Source organism: Phalaenopsis equestris, unplaced genomic scaffold (genome assembly GCF_001263595.1).
Source record: "Phalaenopsis equestris unplaced genomic scaffold, ASM126359v1 Scaffold000428, whole genome shotgun sequence".
Classification (NCBI taxonomy): Eukaryota; Viridiplantae; Streptophyta; class Magnoliopsida; order Asparagales; family Orchidaceae; genus Phalaenopsis; species Phalaenopsis equestris.
Window position 1 is genome coordinate 3476347 of NW_018164869.1, and position 18873 is coordinate 3495219.

At 32.2% G+C, this 18873-nt stretch overlaps 1 protein-coding gene across 1 annotated transcript in view; it reads left to right on the top strand.

Annotated features, from left to right (window-relative positions):
• Nucleotides 1–15741, top strand: part of LOC110027601 (protein FAM133A-like) — a 26201-nt gene extending 10460 nt beyond the window's left edge. The window contains exons 3-5 of the mRNA XM_020729098.1: nucleotides 8219–8360; nucleotides 14786–14832; nucleotides 15383–15741. Coding sequence (XP_020584757.1) covers nucleotides 8219–8360; nucleotides 14786–14832; nucleotides 15383–15613 — 420 coding nt within the window. The 3' untranslated portion in view covers nucleotides 15614–15741. The remainder of the gene's footprint in view (nucleotides 1–8218; nucleotides 8361–14785; nucleotides 14833–15382) is intronic.
• Nucleotides 15742–18873: the final 3132 nt, after the last annotated feature.

The following is an 18873-nucleotide window of genomic DNA, read 5'->3' on the forward strand; positions in this document are numbered from 1 at the left end:
AGCTTGGAGCTAGCGCGGTGGGCAGCACGACCATCTTCAACAACAGAACATGTCTTCCCCAGCAAAACTTTTCCTTTTTCCTAGAAATTAAACAACAATCCATAAGTTTTCGAGATTGTTTGCCTAGCGCAACATAAATCCTCCACCTTTTTCTTTAGGCATTCGTATAGCTCTGCCGTACGATTTAAGCCCTAAACTCGTTCTAGGTTCCGAGGTTGTCGTCCGATACGACGTAAACCCTCATATCTTTTAGGCAATTTGTGTGACTATGTCACACAAATATAAGGCTTAATTAAATAAAATTGGCAGGATGAAACATTGTAATAATTTCTTCTCAAAATTGGAGTCAAATCATATGATAGACTGTGAAGTCACTGATGTTCTCCTCAGGACCCGTGGCCTCCCCTAGTTTCTCTTCATTTGGATTCCTCAATATTGCTCCAGGTTCGAGCATTTCCCTTTTCACACCTCTTCGTCCGATTTCGTTGAAAAGTTCTATCCTTTTGACTTCTCTGAAGATGATATCCTCTGATTTTTATCGAGAGTTTTCTTAGGTGACTTCGGTTATTTAAGATGTAATTATCTATAAGGGCTTGCCCTTATAGGAAGCTTTTCCGAACCCAGCCTAAAATAAACCTTATTTAATTTTTTGTATTAAATCGGGGAACTTGTCGGCAAATAAAACGGTTTCGCAGACCAAAGGGATGTCATATATTTCTTAGTTTATTTGATCGAGCCTCATTCTCAAGTCTTGTGTTTATCCTTTGGGATAGATACAAGATTTGAGGTAGAGTGCTTTTTCATTTAAACTGCAAAAAATATGAGGTCAGTTTGATTTCATATTTTTCTAAAATTATATATATATATATGTAAATTAAAACGTCCTTCCAAAGCGGGCGACGGGACTTCACTTCCAGCGACCGACAGCTTCTTACGGGCAACCCACAAACTTTAACCAACTTTTTAGCTGCCGACATTTATTAAGTTTTGGAAAGCTGGATGAAAATCTATGGTAATTCATCTTTTTATGCATAGATTTATGACACCAAAGTGCTAAAAATGTAAATATAAAAGTTAAGGTGTTAGATGTGCAAATATGTATAAATTATGCGGTATGTATGTAAATTTCCCCTAAATTTAATGTTCACGGAGGTTTGCCTGTTGGCATTTTGGTGGAGGCTTTTTCCCCATTGCTTGAAGATTATCTCTGATTGGGTGGAGGCTTCTGCTGATGTGTAAAGCTGTAAAGAATATATATTATATATATATATATATATATATATTGGACCACTTGCATTTTACCATCTCATGGGCTATAAGACATTTGAATTGTGATTAGACTGTTCACCTTGCATTTTATTTAGGGACATTTACATACATACCACTCAATTCCTATGTATTTACATATATAACACTTAAACTATACTTTTTAAATTTATAGCACCAAAATCTTTCATATCACATTAAATATATCGCTATTTTAACGTTCAAATAGTGAAATACACCTTTTCATGTATAGGTATTGTGGCATCTCTGTAAAAATTAAAGTTAAGGTGTCAGATATGCAAATGAGTAGGAATTGGTTGGTATTTATGTAAATCTTCCATTTATTCAAGTTTCCTTGTCATAATAAAGCCTTTGCCATGCTATGGTTGCTTCTATGCTATTATTCAAGTTTCCTTATCGTAATAAAGCCTTTAACCAATTTTCATATTGTGTATTCTTGTTGAGCTTAGCTGAAAGGCAATGAACTGTAAAATCCAAAAGCACTTAGTTCTCTGACGTAAGTTGGGCTCTTGTATGATAAACCCTTACCCTTAAAGCTGCTTTTTAACTGCAAGTAAGCTTGAGTTTTGATATGAAGCATATAGTCTATGTAAAGGTTATTCTTAAACTGCAAGATCTTGGGAATTTTTTTAATTCTTTTTTTTTTCTTTTTGAATCAAATCAGTTGATTTATTATTTTTCATTAAATTTATACTTGCAACTGGAAGGTCTGGCTGGATTCAAAAATCAGTTTGTGGATATATTACAGAATTGAGATTGAGCAATGGCTTGATTTAGAAACTGGTGGTTAAGTTAGTGGGAGTATTTTGTTGTCTTAAAGAAATTTTCTTGAGAATAGGAGCATTTTCTCTCATGAAGAACTAAGTTCAATTCTTTTTTTTTTGGGGGGAAGTTCGAGTGCTGAATCACAAATTTGGTGTGGAAGGATTCAATCCCAGAACTTAGCAACAATTTTCAAGGTGTTTATCAACTAAGCTAGCTGCTACCCGCTAATTATATTATTTCTTATAAAACTAATGAAGATAGATAGTTGATGTAATAGCTAGAGGGTGTCAATAGGTGTTAGTGCAATAAGTAGTTTGTATTTGATTGCTTAGGAAATGCCTCCCCTTCTCAAGCTTTATCTATGTGTGACAAACTATATTGTAGTTTTTCTTGTGATTGATTATGCTTTTTTAACTTGCTTTTCACTGATGTTATATCATGCTTTATAGGTCAAAGTTTTTGTAAACATAAACTATTATATTTAATTATGGAAAAATTTACATACATACCACAATTCTTATGTATTCACATATCTAATACCTGAAATTTCATATTTATATTTATAACACTTTGGTGTCACAAACCTATGCATAAAAATGTGCATTTCACTTTTAACAAATAGTGGTGATATTTTTTATGTGATAATAAAGATTTGAGTGTTATGCATGTAAATATAAAAGTTTGGGGGTGTTAGATATGTAAATACAGGAATTGTGTGGTATGTATGTAAATGCCTCATTTAATTATCTCTCCTACATACTTTAAAACACTCCAAATTAAGAAACTATTTAAACTTGTGATTGATATATGGATTTAATTCATAGAGACTGGTTGGATAATAGAGATAAACCTATCAATATCCCATGATTTTTACATCCCTAGTCTGCTAGCTTGCCAATGTTAGAGTGCATTGAACTACAATGTCAAGGCAGCTTGATTAGAAACCATAAATTGTTGTCTTTTAGGTGTCTCAAGCAGGCCGAATGGATGCATGCATTGACTTTCAATATCAAAGGGCTATTTTAACTAAATAGCTTAGAGGCTCATAACATGATTGCTTTTTGTTTAGAGGTACTATACTTTAAGTGACAAAATTTCAATGACATGACATGACCATCGATTTTCTATGATCTTCTGTTTGACTGATGAGTTTGGTTTTGATTGATGGCCTTGTTGGTACTTGAGCTGTGGTGTGAGTTTTGCTTATGACTTCAATCCTTATCCTTGGGAAGGATCAAGTATAATTTCAGTTTTTAATCATCCATATTAATGGAGATGGCCTTACTTCTATTAAAAGGCATATAGAGCCTAGCTGTGAGTTTTATTGCCTTGCCCTATAGGTAAGATGGCTTGATTATTTAAATTGGTTTGATGGTCTTATTAACTTATATCTCCCCCATTAATTGTTGTATGACTTGCATCCATTGGAAGGCCCATAAGTGGGCCTTACAACTTTGAAAGCAAGGAAAACCCTATGAGAAAACTTGATTTGAAATATTATTTGAACCTTGATAGGAGTATCTAAACTTACAACTTTACCATTGGATGCTTCTAATGAATTGAGATTTTTAACCTTAGGTTTAAGCGGAGTATGGCATATCTGTTATTTATTTAATTGCAATGACTTGTTAGGATGTGCCTTACCTTATCATATAGATAAGACATCCTATATTTCATAGCGGGTCTTACAAACATGAACTATAGGTAAGATGGCCCCCATGGTGAAGAATCACTATGACCCTTAGATCAACAAGAATTATTTGTTCAAACTTGAGTTCTGTAGCATGCATTTAAATTGAGATTAGTTGGTAGTAGCATGCTTTACATACATCAATGCATTTGGTGTGGGTATCAATTACATAAGCATGAGTGAGGTTTTTATATAATTTCGCAAAAATTTGGGATACCTCTTCTAGCAAGCTTGAAATCATCTGCATGTCTTATGAAGCAACTCAATTGAGTGGATGTAGGGTTGAGCCGGTAGTTAATTTTGGAACCCATGCAATTTATTGCATATCATATATCTATAGTGTTTATTTAATAAAAATTTATAGTTCACATATGTTATTATATTTTTTAGACTTTGATATGAGCCATATAAAAACATTCGATTGACGTGCTTTGCTTCTCTCCAACTATTGTAGTGATGCCAATATTTGGTTCACTTTCAATTAGTGGTCGTGGACTAGTCAATAGCATTTAAAATGTTCAATGACTGCATCTATCATTGTTTAATGACAACAAGGTCATTGCTATGTTTTGGCTAAGATTAACTGCCAGAGGCAATTTTATCTTCCTAAACTTGGATTGATGATTAATAGTGGCTGGTGAAACTATGCTTAGATGAAAGATTAACATTGCAAAGGTCTTCAAACCCCAACTAAATCAAAGTCAGTAATTTGGATGTCTTCAAGTTCCACCCTGATCGATGATCAACAATGTGAAGATAGTCAAACTTGATTAGAGCAAAGATTGATGATAGGTTATTCGTATTAGCCAATCTTAAGTTCAATAGTTCTTCATTGGTTTTTCTGCCTGTGTAGAGGGAAATTCTTAGCATGAAATTCGGGCATTCTGTGATGTGAGGAAGCCAATTAACAAGGTTGATTGAAATAAGTTTTTGGACTAGTGGAAGTCAAATTTGAGGTCATATAACTTGAATTCTTGCGATGCTTAAAATTTTAGCACTGAAGAATTAGATGAGTGTTGTGGGAGGTCTTTGTTGTTGGAATCGTGAGTTATTGGTACTAGAGTGGAGATGATTGAGAGTGTGTGTATAGAAGGGTAGAGGGAGAGCAAGGAGGGAGGGAGAGAGAGAGAGAGAGAGCTAGTTGTATTGTGCGATGAGCATTAGTTCGCAGAAGGCATAGTTTAGTTTTAACAAAATAAAGATGAAAGCGAGTCTCTAATGGGGTGTAGGAACTTGTGCTTTAGGGTTCTTCATGGACATGGTCAATGGTGAGCTAGAACGGTTTGTGTTGTTGATTTCATGGTTGATGAGAGCGGAGGCTGAGTGATGGCAAGTCCACATGCGATCGTGGGATGGTGAGATGAATGAGTTATTTTATATTTTTTTAAAAAATATATGCATGTCATTGGTGGCTTGGCATAAGACCCTCTGGCCGGGGGTTCGAATCCCAACCTTTTCAGGAGGAATCGAATAGCTCACAAACTGGAAGGGGGTCCGCCCCTCGGTCAATCCAACCTATAAGGGTTGATCGGCGGTCTTCGACCGTCGACAATCTTATTATATATATATATTGAGTGAAGTGAGATTATATATATATATATATATATATATCGCAACGCTGTGTTCCCAGGTTAGTTGATAGAGCATCTGCTTCGACGATGTAAGTCTCCTCTGGTCTGGGGTTCGAATCCTGCCTCTGGCTACTGTTGTCTTAAGGAGGGGGTACTTGAATATTTAGGCGCATGGGTTGCTCGCAGACCTGACAGGGGTTGAGTCGATAAGGTGGGTTGGGGACCTCACTCCCCGACCCATTCATCAAATATATATATATATATATATATACATCAAACAGAAGCCATTGAGTTTGGAAATCATATTCAATTAAGAAGTCAAGTATTCAGCTAAGATAGGGTAACACAGTGTCATGCATTCTTACGCCAGATGCTATAAAAGAATTTGATGACAAATTTTCCCTTTTTCTCTCTCTTGTATAGTGTTGTTTGTTGAATCATGTGGTTTTGATTGAGATATTTGTATGTCACTTCCAAAATAATTGACTCATACATTAATTAAATATGCCTATATTATTTTTGCTAGAAACTGCATTTTTCATGGTGACATTACTAGGTTAGCATTTAGACTTGTGTGTCATCTTTATTTGAATCCATCTAATGTCTTTTAACCTTGAATTTTGTGTGTAATAACCACCATGTTATCTAACCATCTTTATTGAATAGGTAGGGGTTTTTTTTTTTTTTTTGTGCTTGTCATATATTTAGATGTCTTATGTTTTCTTATGATTGTCATCATTATTAGTCATTGTCACCCTTAACTAGATTTTTTTGAGTTAGCGTCATCCTTTTTTTTATTATTAGCACTCCTTACTTTTATCCCAATTATATGGAACTTTATTTAAAATTGCAACCTCAATTTTTTTTAGATGGTTCATAATTTTTTTAACATAAGTTAAAAAATAAAACAAATAAAAAATAAAACAAATATTTCCCATCTATTAAATCTCACATCGTACAAACTAGTCAACAAGAAGTAATATAAAAGATGTCCATAAAAAACTATATAGTTGAAGCTCTAACTATCAACATGGTTATTATTTTAAGATTTAATTGTATTGACTATTATTGCTTAGGAAAAATGAAGATGATTGAAGTTGAGGATTAGGAGAAATATGAGAGCATAAATATAATTGAGGGAGGAGATTGGGGAGAACATAGATATAATTCATTAAGTTGATGATTGTAATGAAGACCTGATAGTTGATGACTTATTGCTTGTTATATTATACTTGAGTCGAAGAAAATAGAAGTGGGAGAGAAATTTATGTTGAACTATTGTTGATTGTTATATTACTATATTTTAGTATTATATATTTTAAATTTGAGATCAATATTTCTTTTGATAGTTTGATGTTTATATGGTCAATTTTATTTCATAATTTAATATTAGGATATTAACATACTTCTTTTATTATTTCATAATTCATTAGAATATTAATATATTATTTTTTTATATTTTAATTTATTTGGATATTAATGGAGTCTGCCTATGTATGCTTTTTCTTATTTTTTTTCCTAGCAAATGCTGCAGGAGATGCTAACACAATATTATGCAAGTGTGTTTTGTTATAATCATGCTACATTTAAGTGTCTTTTTTTTAAAGTCTTTCACAACAATTTTATTCGGTTGATTTATTAGTGCATATTCTATTATCTATTGTACATGCCTAAATTATCATTTTTTTTTCTAGCCTTTATCTTTATTAGAGTCTATTATCATTTTCTCTTTGCATTTCTCATTATCTTTTTATCATATAATTTTATTATCATCTTTTTTATGCCACATTCACCTTGCCTGCTGATAATTTTTTTGTTGTGATTTCATAATTGATCTGATGAAAAGTTTAATGAAATCTACATTTAAGGACTTAGGAGTTTCTTTTATTATTTCATATTACTCAGATTACATTTTTTTATTTAACCACCCAAATTTTGTTTTTGACGTTATGTTCACATTTGTATCTTATATCTTTTCTCTAACAGAACCAATTCATTTAAACATATAATATATAGATTTCACTTAATCTTCCACTACTATTGGTCCAGATTATCATTTTCATGGATCCAAATTCTCTCAAATGGTTTCAAGTTTCATCTAAAATATACCTCTAATACCTCCAGTTTTTTAATTTTTAAACTATTTAAAAAAAAATCTCACTGATTAGAACTATATTAGCAGATGGCATATTATTAAAATGCCTCATTGTGGATATCTTGCTGATACAAAATAATACAAGTATAAATTCTATCTTTGATGTCTTTTTGCTAGAATTGTGGAATCCTTAGTCCGTTCACAGCTACTTATAATATTTGTCATAGTTGCATATGTATAGCAGGTTCAATATGCCTTTGCTCTACCCGTCAAATCAATTATAATCGTAATCATCATGTGCCTTTTTATCATAAATAAAATCATAAGAAGATCATTTCATTGCTTTAACTTAATTTTTATTAATTTCCAATGCATGGTTAGTCATAAATAATTGGGATAAAACTAATGATGATATTGTGACAAAAATCACTTCCATATTGGTGTTTCTAGTCTCTCCTTCAACTTTACTAAATGATTCATGAAATTGATTCCAATATTTGCCACAATCTTTTACTCAATCTTTGTTCTAAAAGAGATGAAAAAAGCTTGTTAAATTATATGGCATTTTTCTATTCCTTCAGACATCTTTGAAAGATTTCTTGATGAGCAAGCAGCTCTAATTTTTATCAGAATTCCGCAAGCCTAGTTGATATCCCTTTCAAACTTGATGCTTCATCTTCTTCATTTTCTTCAGAATGTATTGCTTCACCATTTTTGTTTATTATAGTACTTTGAATTCTTTCACGAAGTTCAAAAAGAATAACTGCCGTTACTGAGTACTTCTCGTTGCATTTCTTGTTTTTACATCAGGAAGATGAACTCAAGAAGGGTGAGATGGAGGCTGACAAGGATAGAATGATGCGAGATTATAGGGCACAGCTGGAGGCTGATAGGGCACGTAAGCTTGCTGCTGGGAGGAACCATCCAGGAATCAAGTTGCATGGAAAAAAAGGTAAGATAGAAGTGCATACATGTTTTTTTATAATAGGGAAATTTACATTAACACAGTTCTTATGTATTTACCTATCTTACACCTAAACTTTCATATTTACATACGTAGCACTTTGGTGCATTAAACCTATGCTTGAAACTATGTATTTCACTTTTAAAGTGCGGTAATAGTGCTATTTTTGATGTGATATCCTATGCACGTAAGGGTGTATTTCACTTTTAAAGAGTGATAATAGTGTTATTTTTTATGTGATATTAAAGATTTGAGTGCTATGTTTGTAAATATGAAAGTTTAGGTGTGAGATATGTGAATACAAAAGAATTGTGTGCTAGGATGAAGAATAGGATGCAAATTTCCCTTTATAATATCAATTTAATTGTCCAGTAGGCAGAAATTTTTTTATTATCCAAAGAAAACATGCTCTAAAAATAAATATGTTTTACCTCACTGTGTTGTCTTTGCTTTATTATTAGACGTTTGACCGCAAAAATTAATAAATTGCATGTGAAGCGAACTGATATAGGATGACTATTTTCTGGAATACTTTGTTTTTTTCCTTTCTCCTGTCTTATAGCTCTTAGTAGATGTTAGAAAAAGGGATTGCGGGCAAACATAAGGATAATCAAATAATGGAATTATTAAAAAACCTGATAAGCCATGTATTGCAAATGAAAAATCCATCGTATAATAGCTTAAACATGTTGGTGATATAAATTTACATTTAGAATCCCTTAGAAAATGCAGAAGACAAGCACACAGTATGATAGGGCTTCTTGACTGCCGTACATGGTTTGGCAACCCTTACAAGTCAAACTAAGTCAACTGGCTTGGAAGGCAAAGCTAAATAAGACCATAATTATAACCTAATTAACTATAATTATGCTTACATAAATTTTTTAAAGGTTGCTGGCCTAAGACAAGACAAACAAGCTCCATTGATAAAATGAGAAGACTATAACTTTGGTCAACTCGATTGCATGATCATAATCACACTTATTCTATTTTATTCTTGATGAGTGTTCTGAAATGTGGTAAAGCACTAGTTATCATGCAATTATACGTGTCTATGAAGTAGTCCATAGATTATAAGTCTATGTATCGATCCCACGAGGAACAAGTTAATTCTCAAACATGATAATTATTAGTTTACTAATTCTATATTTAATTCAAAATGATGAAAGTTTTTGAAAGATTTTCTAATGTCCTAATTTGGACTAGTACAATCTATCAAATTTGATTTTTCTAGTTTGAAAAATATACTTCCTTGAAATGAATTATATGATTCATCAATGTTCTTCCAATAAATTTTTCCTGCTTAATGTTGACAATCAAGGATAATTGCTTCTTATTCTATTCCTAGACATAATAAGTGTTGGAGCCTCATATTATGGTTAAGTCCCCTTAACTCGACAAAGTCTACCGGAATCCTCATTCCCCTACTTAATTGCAATCCTCTAATGACAATATACTTATTCCAAAAAGTGATTGTTTGTTATATGTTCAAGTGGTCAGAGAAAAAGTAAATGATCTTTGGAAAGTTAACACGCTGAATTTAAATTACCAAAATAGCCATGGATTTTCATGGAACGAGCATGAGTCATCACTCTACCAAATCAATAAATCAAATGGAACTTAATTTGTAAATATGTGTGGAGAAAATAAATCAGATTTTATTTAAAGATATTTGAAATTTACACAAGAAAGAACAATCAAAACTTGATATGAATCTCATTTTGCTCCACCACGATCCTTCCTCTACAATGTAATCACACTTTGATTTGCTCTCACAATAAAGAAAATACAAATCTCACAAGCACTATTGATTCTCTAGCCTTTTCTTAAAGTTTCTCTTCTACCAAATGTGTCAGCTATCAAAAAATTGCTAGAGAGTCCTTTTCATGAAGAAATGTCTCCAATATAGGCTCTCACGTGTCGGAGATGTAGGCAAAACCACCAAAATCACCCTAAGTCAATGGGATGCACCGTGGCGTTGAGTAGGTAGCGTAGGGGCACTTAATACAGGTGCGGCGCGCTGGCTTGGGCACCACATTTTGTGGCTCGGGATTGTGAAATTAGGGCGCTCGACTCCTAGCGTTGAGATGTGGTTTTCTATGTTTTCATGCCAAAATTTGGTACCTTAAGGCATCAAGGAGCCGAGGCATTGGGGCGTTTGGACGCTGGTGTTGGGATGTCGTCTTCTCTATATTTTGCATGTAGAGGAGCAGCATCCGACGTTGAGGCGCTCTCCACATGCGGGATAGTTGTTGTCGTGGCCTATTTTGTGCTAAATGCTCCAATCTTGCACATGTAAACCTAATATACTCATGAAAAGCTTAAAATGTCACAAATAATGCAACAAGCACACCATACAATACTACACATTTTATACACATCAGCGAGCATAATATCTTTGCCTATTGAGGCTCGTTCGTATTATTTGCTAGTACTGCAGCTGATTGTCAACCGTGCCAGTATTTTATCATTGGTTGATAGTTCTTTAACTCTCTTTCTTTCTCTATCTCATGTGCTGTTTTGATACATCCGTTAGATTAGGATTCAAAAAATAATACAGATCATTATGGCTAGTGAATCTTTGCCAATGGATTTTAATCATGTACCCATTTAAGTTTTATGCCTGTTTTGAATATGTTTGTTTTATTAAATGTTAATAAGTATACATTATATTTTACCATATTTGTTTGGGTTATTTTATTTTAATATGTATTGAGGATTCTATTCTACATAAAAATGGCCTAGAACTATAAAATGGTAACAATGATTGAACTTGAAATGAAAAATGGTTTTCTTTAACTTATCAACTGACTCTATTCTCTCTTATTCTTCTTGACTTCTTTATCTTTCCCCTTGGTTTGTTTTCCTTATAACCATTTTCTCTTCCTCTTGCACTATTTGAAACTCTAACATGAATTTATTTCGATTAAGACATCAGAAAATGATGGCACGTCACGATCAAATTAATGTATCACTTCCCTAATTTTCATGTGTGTTCATTCAGTTCTTATGCATATTTTAAATATGTTTATTGTGCCAAATGTGCAAGGACACGTCATATTTTGCAATACTGTTTTAAAACATTTTTAATATGTATTGAGAATCTTATTTCATGCAAAGAATGGCCTGAGACTGTAAAATGTTAAATGATGATTATATATAAATAAACATTTGTTTTCTCCCTACCTCTCTTCTTCTACTTCTTCTCTCTCCCCTTTAAAACCCCCTAGTAGGGCCTGATTCTTTTTTTCATCTTCCTTCTATCTTTGTATTTTTCCACTTCCTTCTACTGAAGTTTTAAGGGGGTACTAAATTTCTTATGGCCATTGGGTAGAATTAAAAGCAAGAGAAACTATGCAATCAAGTTGTTGAAGGGTCCACGGAGCTATGCCTCGGCAGTTGTGACATCTCCATTAATTAAATGCTTAAGGAGCTCTTCCAACACCGTGTTGACTCACCTCATCACCACTATCCATTGGGCTATGATGACATCTACCCATGCTTTAGGTTTGTGACGCGCCCTACTCTCAGCTTTTCTTTGTCAAACATAGCGGATGATATCACCTCCATTTCCTTCCTAGGAACACCAGCCCTTATTGTTAGATGTGTTAGCATGGCTAAATTCCATGTTTTTATTTTCTCTAAATGGCACTATGTTATAAAAATTCCAGAATTCCTTTTGATCTTGACACTTTTGTACAAGAGCCATCACAAAGGAGAACTTAGATAAAAAATGCTTTTGAATGAGATTTAAAATCAAAGTTTACTAATTAGAACTTTGACAAAAAGCACCTCTTTGTCACTTCTGGAATTTCAGTGGAGTCTAATGGGAAGAGTTTAGTTAGAGTTTCAACTTCTACATTTCTTAAAAAGGGGATAAATGCAAAAGATTTTGGATCGAACAATTTTGAGCTTGCACAAAGGGTGATGAATGTATACTATTACACAATGAACATTATCTTGGTCAAGCCAAAATTGAAGAGATTGGTTTCTCAAGTTCTTGGGAACATGAAAAAAAAATGAAGTTTTTATATATTATAATCAAATGGCCATAATTATGAAATGCTAAATTATTGTAATTCTGATTTCAATGGCCATAATATGTGTTCCACTCACTCTAGCTCGAACAGGAAGATGTCTAAATGATCAACTGACTGCTTTTGCTCTTGAGACGTGGCATCACTCGACAATACACAACAAACCCATTACTGAAATATCAAGCCTAGTATGTAATGTTTCATTCTTTCTTTGAGGATTAAATCATATCAATTAATAAGCCCTATGTATGTTCTATGTTAAAATAACTTTTGAATGGGTCAAATAGATGAGTTCTATTTGAATTAGCATCTTCTAGTGACATTGATCAACGTCTTATGAATAGCGTTTGACAAAGCAAATATGCTAAATACCTAGCTTCACGGCACTCTCTATAGTGTCACACAACTAGTCAATGGCAATTCATCATTTAGCATTGATCGATTATGGCACTTTCTTTGTGCTTCTATGAATTTACTTTTTACATCGAAGTGCCAAATCTCTAAAGAAAGGCTTACTCAAGAAACTATTTTAGCAATGTTACCAAGTCAACCATTATTTCAAGCCTCAGGGATGGCTATGCACAGTATACCTCTCAGTCATTGTAGGCTTTGACAGATCTTTGCATGTTGTTGGTCGTGCTGTTATGACTTTGATAGAAATCAACTATGTTATGTCTTTGAGCTTCTTTGGCCATGCTGTCTGCTATTGAGTTTTTATTGCATGCTTTTCAGCCTCTAATCATTTATTCTCTTTGAGAAGACATTGCCTTAGTAAATCAAGGCCAAGCCTAAAATTATCTCCTTTCCTATGTTTTGCATCCCTAATTCATTAGGATCGTTATGGACAGGGAACTCATGGCCACTGACAAGTTAAACAAACATAAAACAAAATTTTTAATGTTAAAACCTGATAATTCCAATGATCTCCTTGACCATTTAATCTAGGGTTCTATCGCTAGCATTTTTTTTTCTTAAAGGATAATAATTTATTCTCATATATTATATATCAAAACCTGTTATAGAGAGAGATATTGAAGGGGATGAATCATTTGATATGAGAGACAATGTGCAACACTTCTAAATTTTTTTTTAAAGAAATATTAGTTGAGTGGAGGAATACAGGCTTGAAGGATAGATGTGGATGTATGAACTGATAGGATATAACATCGTTCATAGGATTATATTGCTAGATGATTGAACAATGCATTCTATCAGGGTGTACCACTCTTCTTCCAATAGTCATTCCCTCCAAAACAAACACCCAAATCTCCAACGTAAGGCCGCAAATTTAAATTTTTCATGGAAAATTAGGAGAAGAAATGCCATGCAATTAACTATAGGCGACTCACCATCTACGAAGTGCCAAAGCTTTGTTGGTATCTTTAATAAAAAATGATCTCATATAATTGAGAGATGTAACTATATGGTCTTGTGCCATGGAAAACCTTGAAGTAGGAATATAAAGCCTGAATTAAGATGAAATATATGGGATGTTTTAATCATTTTGATCCTTCTTCTTAAAGAATCCACTTATATGCCTTAATCTTGGGTTAGGCTGCTCTTAGGGACATGAAAACCTGAAAAATTAAAGGGAATAAAATCAATTCAGAAATTGTCATTCTTGGCTCGAATACATATGTTGAAGAATAGATTTTTATGGGCTTAATTTAATAAGAAAATCCATTTCCGCTTGTTTTTTAGTAGAAAAAGTGTTGAGCAGAAAAAATAATTGTTTGTATGAAAAGAATGGATTTATTTTTTCTTTCTTTTTTTGTAAAAAAGTTATTTGGGAAAAATAAAATGGAAATCATGCCTTAAAAACAGCTTTTAGCAAAAGCTAAAAGGATGTCGGTCATTGTGTCAATAATTTAAAGGGAAATTTGCATGCATGCCACGCAATTCTTATGTATTTATGTTTCTAACACCCAAAAATTGATATCTACACCTTAGGGTGATAACCTATGCATGAAAATGTGTTTTTCACTTTTAAAAAGATAGCGATAGTAGTATTTTTTTATAAGATGTTAAAGATTTGAATGGTATGTTTATAAATTTGAATGTACATTTTGAAAAGACTTTTGTAATAAAGCTAAACGCTTTGTTAAAGCTAAATGTGTCCTACACTTACATGGCTATATGATTCTTTCACGCAACCATATTAGTGTCACCATTTTAAATTGATCATCATTAGCATTGCTAGTACCAAATTGCATTGCTCGACTTTCTAAGTAAATGATATAATGCTGTTTTTTAAATATCTGAATTTTTCTCTTTCTTTATCACTGGTTCATTTTCAGCAAATTATAACAATTTTTCAGTAAATCCTTCCAACTTGCAAAAACCTTAGTGCTTTGCTTATTTGACATGTAAATGCAGCGAAGAGAGAGAAGGAATCAAAGAAACGAAGTCACCAGAGGAGAAAGGTTTCTTTTATACCTGCTTCATCATTTGGTTTATTTAGTAATTTGATGGAACTATTTCTTGTTTGCCATTTTCATACACATTATATTCTATAAGATCATATATAATGCTAAAACCACCTTTCTGATGTCTTGAGTATTTTTTCTTAGGCGCAATATGCCAGCTTTTCATTCCAAGGCCTGCTTTATTCTCTAGTTCTTGTCCAAAAATCACAGTGGGAGACTATTCTCCATTTATGCCTGAACAAAAGAATACTTGTACAAACCTTAGCTTTATCCTTTTTCTATTTACATACATACCACCCAGTTCCTATGTATTTACATATCTAACACCTAAGCTTTCCTCTTCTTACATTTATACACCCAAATCTTTCGTTTCACATAAAAAATACCACAACTTCTTACTTTTAAAAAAGTGAAATACACATTTTCTTGCATAGATAAAATTGCATGCATGTACAAATTGAAGTACAGGTGTTAAATTTCTAAATGCATGGACTTGAGTAGAATGCATGGTGACATAAAAATTCATGCATCAATCTTCATTTTGCAGCACAGGAAGAGGGCATCTGATTCAAGCTCTTGCAGCTCTTCTTCAGAATCCTCGAGCAGCGCTGACGATGACGACGATAGAGATTCGAAGAGGTCGAGGTCCAAGTCGAGATCCAAGAGAACAAAGGAGAAAAGGCACAGATCAAAGTCCAAACACTCTTGCAGTGACAGCGAAGCAAGCGGCGGCGGTCCGGTACGTCTTTCGAGATTTTTCAATAATATGAAGAGCTAAGGCTCACATCAGAGTTCACTGCTGATGTTGCCAAACTTAGATGTTGTCAGAGAAGCAGAAAAAAAATGGGGGGCATATACATGCATACCACTCAATTCCTATGTGTTTGCATGTCAAACACTTAAACATTATTATTTACATTTATACCACCTAGACCTTTCCCATCACATCAAAAATAGTCTTATTTTAACCTTTTTTCATGCAAAGGTAAGGTGGCATATATGTGAAAATTAAAGTTTGGGTGCTGGATATGTAAATGCACAAGATTTGAGTGATGTGTGTTGATCTTCCAAACAAAAAAAAGGATCATGTATAATTATATTTATGTAGCATTTATGCCATTAGTTCATGACTAGAAGAAGATCATTTTATTTGCATTTGTTGTGATATTAATTTCTTTCATTTTGTTACAATATAAATACATTTGTGCTGAATATTTAAATATCAAGTAGTGATATAACTGGAAATAGTGGGCTTGCTTCACATGTTTAAGGTTTTGCAAATATATTGAGTAAGGGTTCGATTGGAGCCCCAATTATCGTAATTTTATCTGTGTGGATAGAATATATTTTGATGGAATTTTTTCAAAAAAATTCCCACTTAAATTTATGTTTTCTTATCGATTTTGGCTAGGTGCGGTGACAGTTTTTTACCTGCGGTAGGATTTTTTCAAAAAAAAAATTATAATAGTCACTGAAGCTTTTTGAATATCAAATTAATTTCCTGCAATTTTATAATTGCTTTTTCATAAGTTGCAGCAATTCTAATTAGACTCAACTTTTAAAGAATAAAATACACATTTTTATGTGTCGGTAAGGTGAAATGTTTGTAAAAAATTGAAGTTTAGGTGTAAGATAAGTAAATACATAAAGAATTTAATGATATGTATGTAAATCTCGCTTGATTTAAGATTTAAAAATAACTACTTATTTTTTATTTGATAAATTTAGATTGATTATTTATACATACCATATTTCATTTTACTTTTGTTTTATTGATTCATCAACTTCAAGCCTAAATCAAATATCCAATCCATTAATTCCAAAAATTATAAATATAATCAATCCATTAATTCCAATGCTCAATTTAATTCATTTTTATGACCTTTCATGTAAATATTAAGCAGACTATATTATTACACAAAAAAAAAAAAAATTAGGAACTTTGATGGGTAATTCATGTTCATCATTTAATGTGCCATAGTATGATATGCCACATATAGGTTGCTTAACATAATAAATTAATAAATATAATCACATGATTTATATAATTTCCCAATATTATAAGGTTCCTTGTGAAATAAAGCTACATATATGCAACTTTAGATCTAAGCTAAAGTTAAATTAATGAAATGATTACAAATAACTCAAACCCACCGCCCCATATTCCAAAAATAAAAAAATAAAGATTTACATACATACCACCTAATTCCTATGTATTTACATATCTATCACTTCCATTTTTACATATATATGCTACTTTATTTATGCATGAAAATATGTATTTCATTTTTGTATTATTATTAAAATAGTGATAGTTTAATGTGATATGAAGGATTTGGGGGTGTATAAATGCAAAAAAGTAAAGTTTAGATGTAACATAATGTAAATATATAGAAATTGAAGCATGTAAATGCTCAAAAAAATAAAAAAGTAAAATTGCAGAAATTGCACATGGTGATGATATACTGAGATATTTTGAACATATTTATTTTGAAGTGTTTTTTTTTTTAATTTAAAAATTCATTATAAAATTTAATGATTTTTAATATTTATGATGCCCTGAATCTATACTTTGCGTAATGGTTAATTCTTTTGACATATTTAATTATAAATTTGCCCATATTATTGATATATCAAAAAAATGGAGATTTACGTACATATCCCTCAATTTTTAAGTATTTACATCTATATCATCTAAACTTGCAAATTTTACATAAATGCTGCCTTACCTACGGATGAAAAGGTGTATTTCACTTTATAAAGGTCAAAATAATGGTACTTTTATGTGATATGAGTAATTTGGATGGTATAAATATACGAAGGTTTAGATGCTAGATACGTAAATATATAGGAATGGGTGGTATATATGTAAATGCCTGAAAAAGGAAAAATTATTCGATACGCACGGCTTATACAGAGATGCATGTGCCGTCCTATCTCTACAGTTGATCAAAACTTTAATCATTAAAAAAAAAAAAAAGGCTCACTGAAATACAACTTAGATCTGATCAACGGTGGAGATCATACGGCGCATGCAACTCTGATTACGCCGTCCGTATGAAATAATTTTTCATGAAAAAGGGAGGTAAATAACATTTTTCTTACAACATACTAATATTAAATTTATACATAAAAATATTAGTATATAATATCTAACCAAAATTCATGCATTAGTTGAATATAATTTCATCATTGTTATATCTGACACAAAACAAATCCTCTTTAATTCATGCTGAATTAAATGTGAGACGAGGCACAGCTCTAATGCATTTACATATCTCACCCCTAAACTTTCATATTTACACATATAACACTCAAATTTTTAATATAGCAATTTAGAGCACCAGAGTACCATGTATGTCAATATGAAAGTTTAGGTGTAAGACATGTAAATACATAAAAATCGAGTGCCACATATGTAAATTTCCCTTCTTTGAATCTTAACTTGAATTACTAAATTTGACCCTTTAGTATTTTATGCTTAAAAATTACTAAATATAATTATATGGGGATTAGGGACCATGTTCTCTTGCTATCAACATAATAAAAATTCCAAGATTAAGTTCCACAAGCACATGACATTCAAATCAATTGAATGAATAATTTTCCTTCTTTTAAGATAAAAATTAATAATTTTATAGAAAACAAAATAGTAACTATAGAGTGTGTTGAACGCATGAAAGGGTTGGGGGATCTTGACTTAATTTGTGCATAAACTCCATGAAAAAATTTTTATTTACTTAGTATAGTATTTGTTATATGATAATAAAAAATGATTATTTAAAGATGTTGAATCCTGATTTGTCCGTGAAACACACCCAAGTATTAGAATATAAGAAAGAGGAGAGAGGGAGGAACGTACAAAAATGAACAGTAATAAGTCTTGTCTATTGTTTAAAATGATGTACCTATTTATATGAGAAATTGTATAATATAGTAATATTACATATTTGTCTCCGTTTTAATGAGGGTTGTATAGGATATTCTAGGTATTATATATATATGAGCTTATCGCTCAGCTACTCTTTGGATCGATCG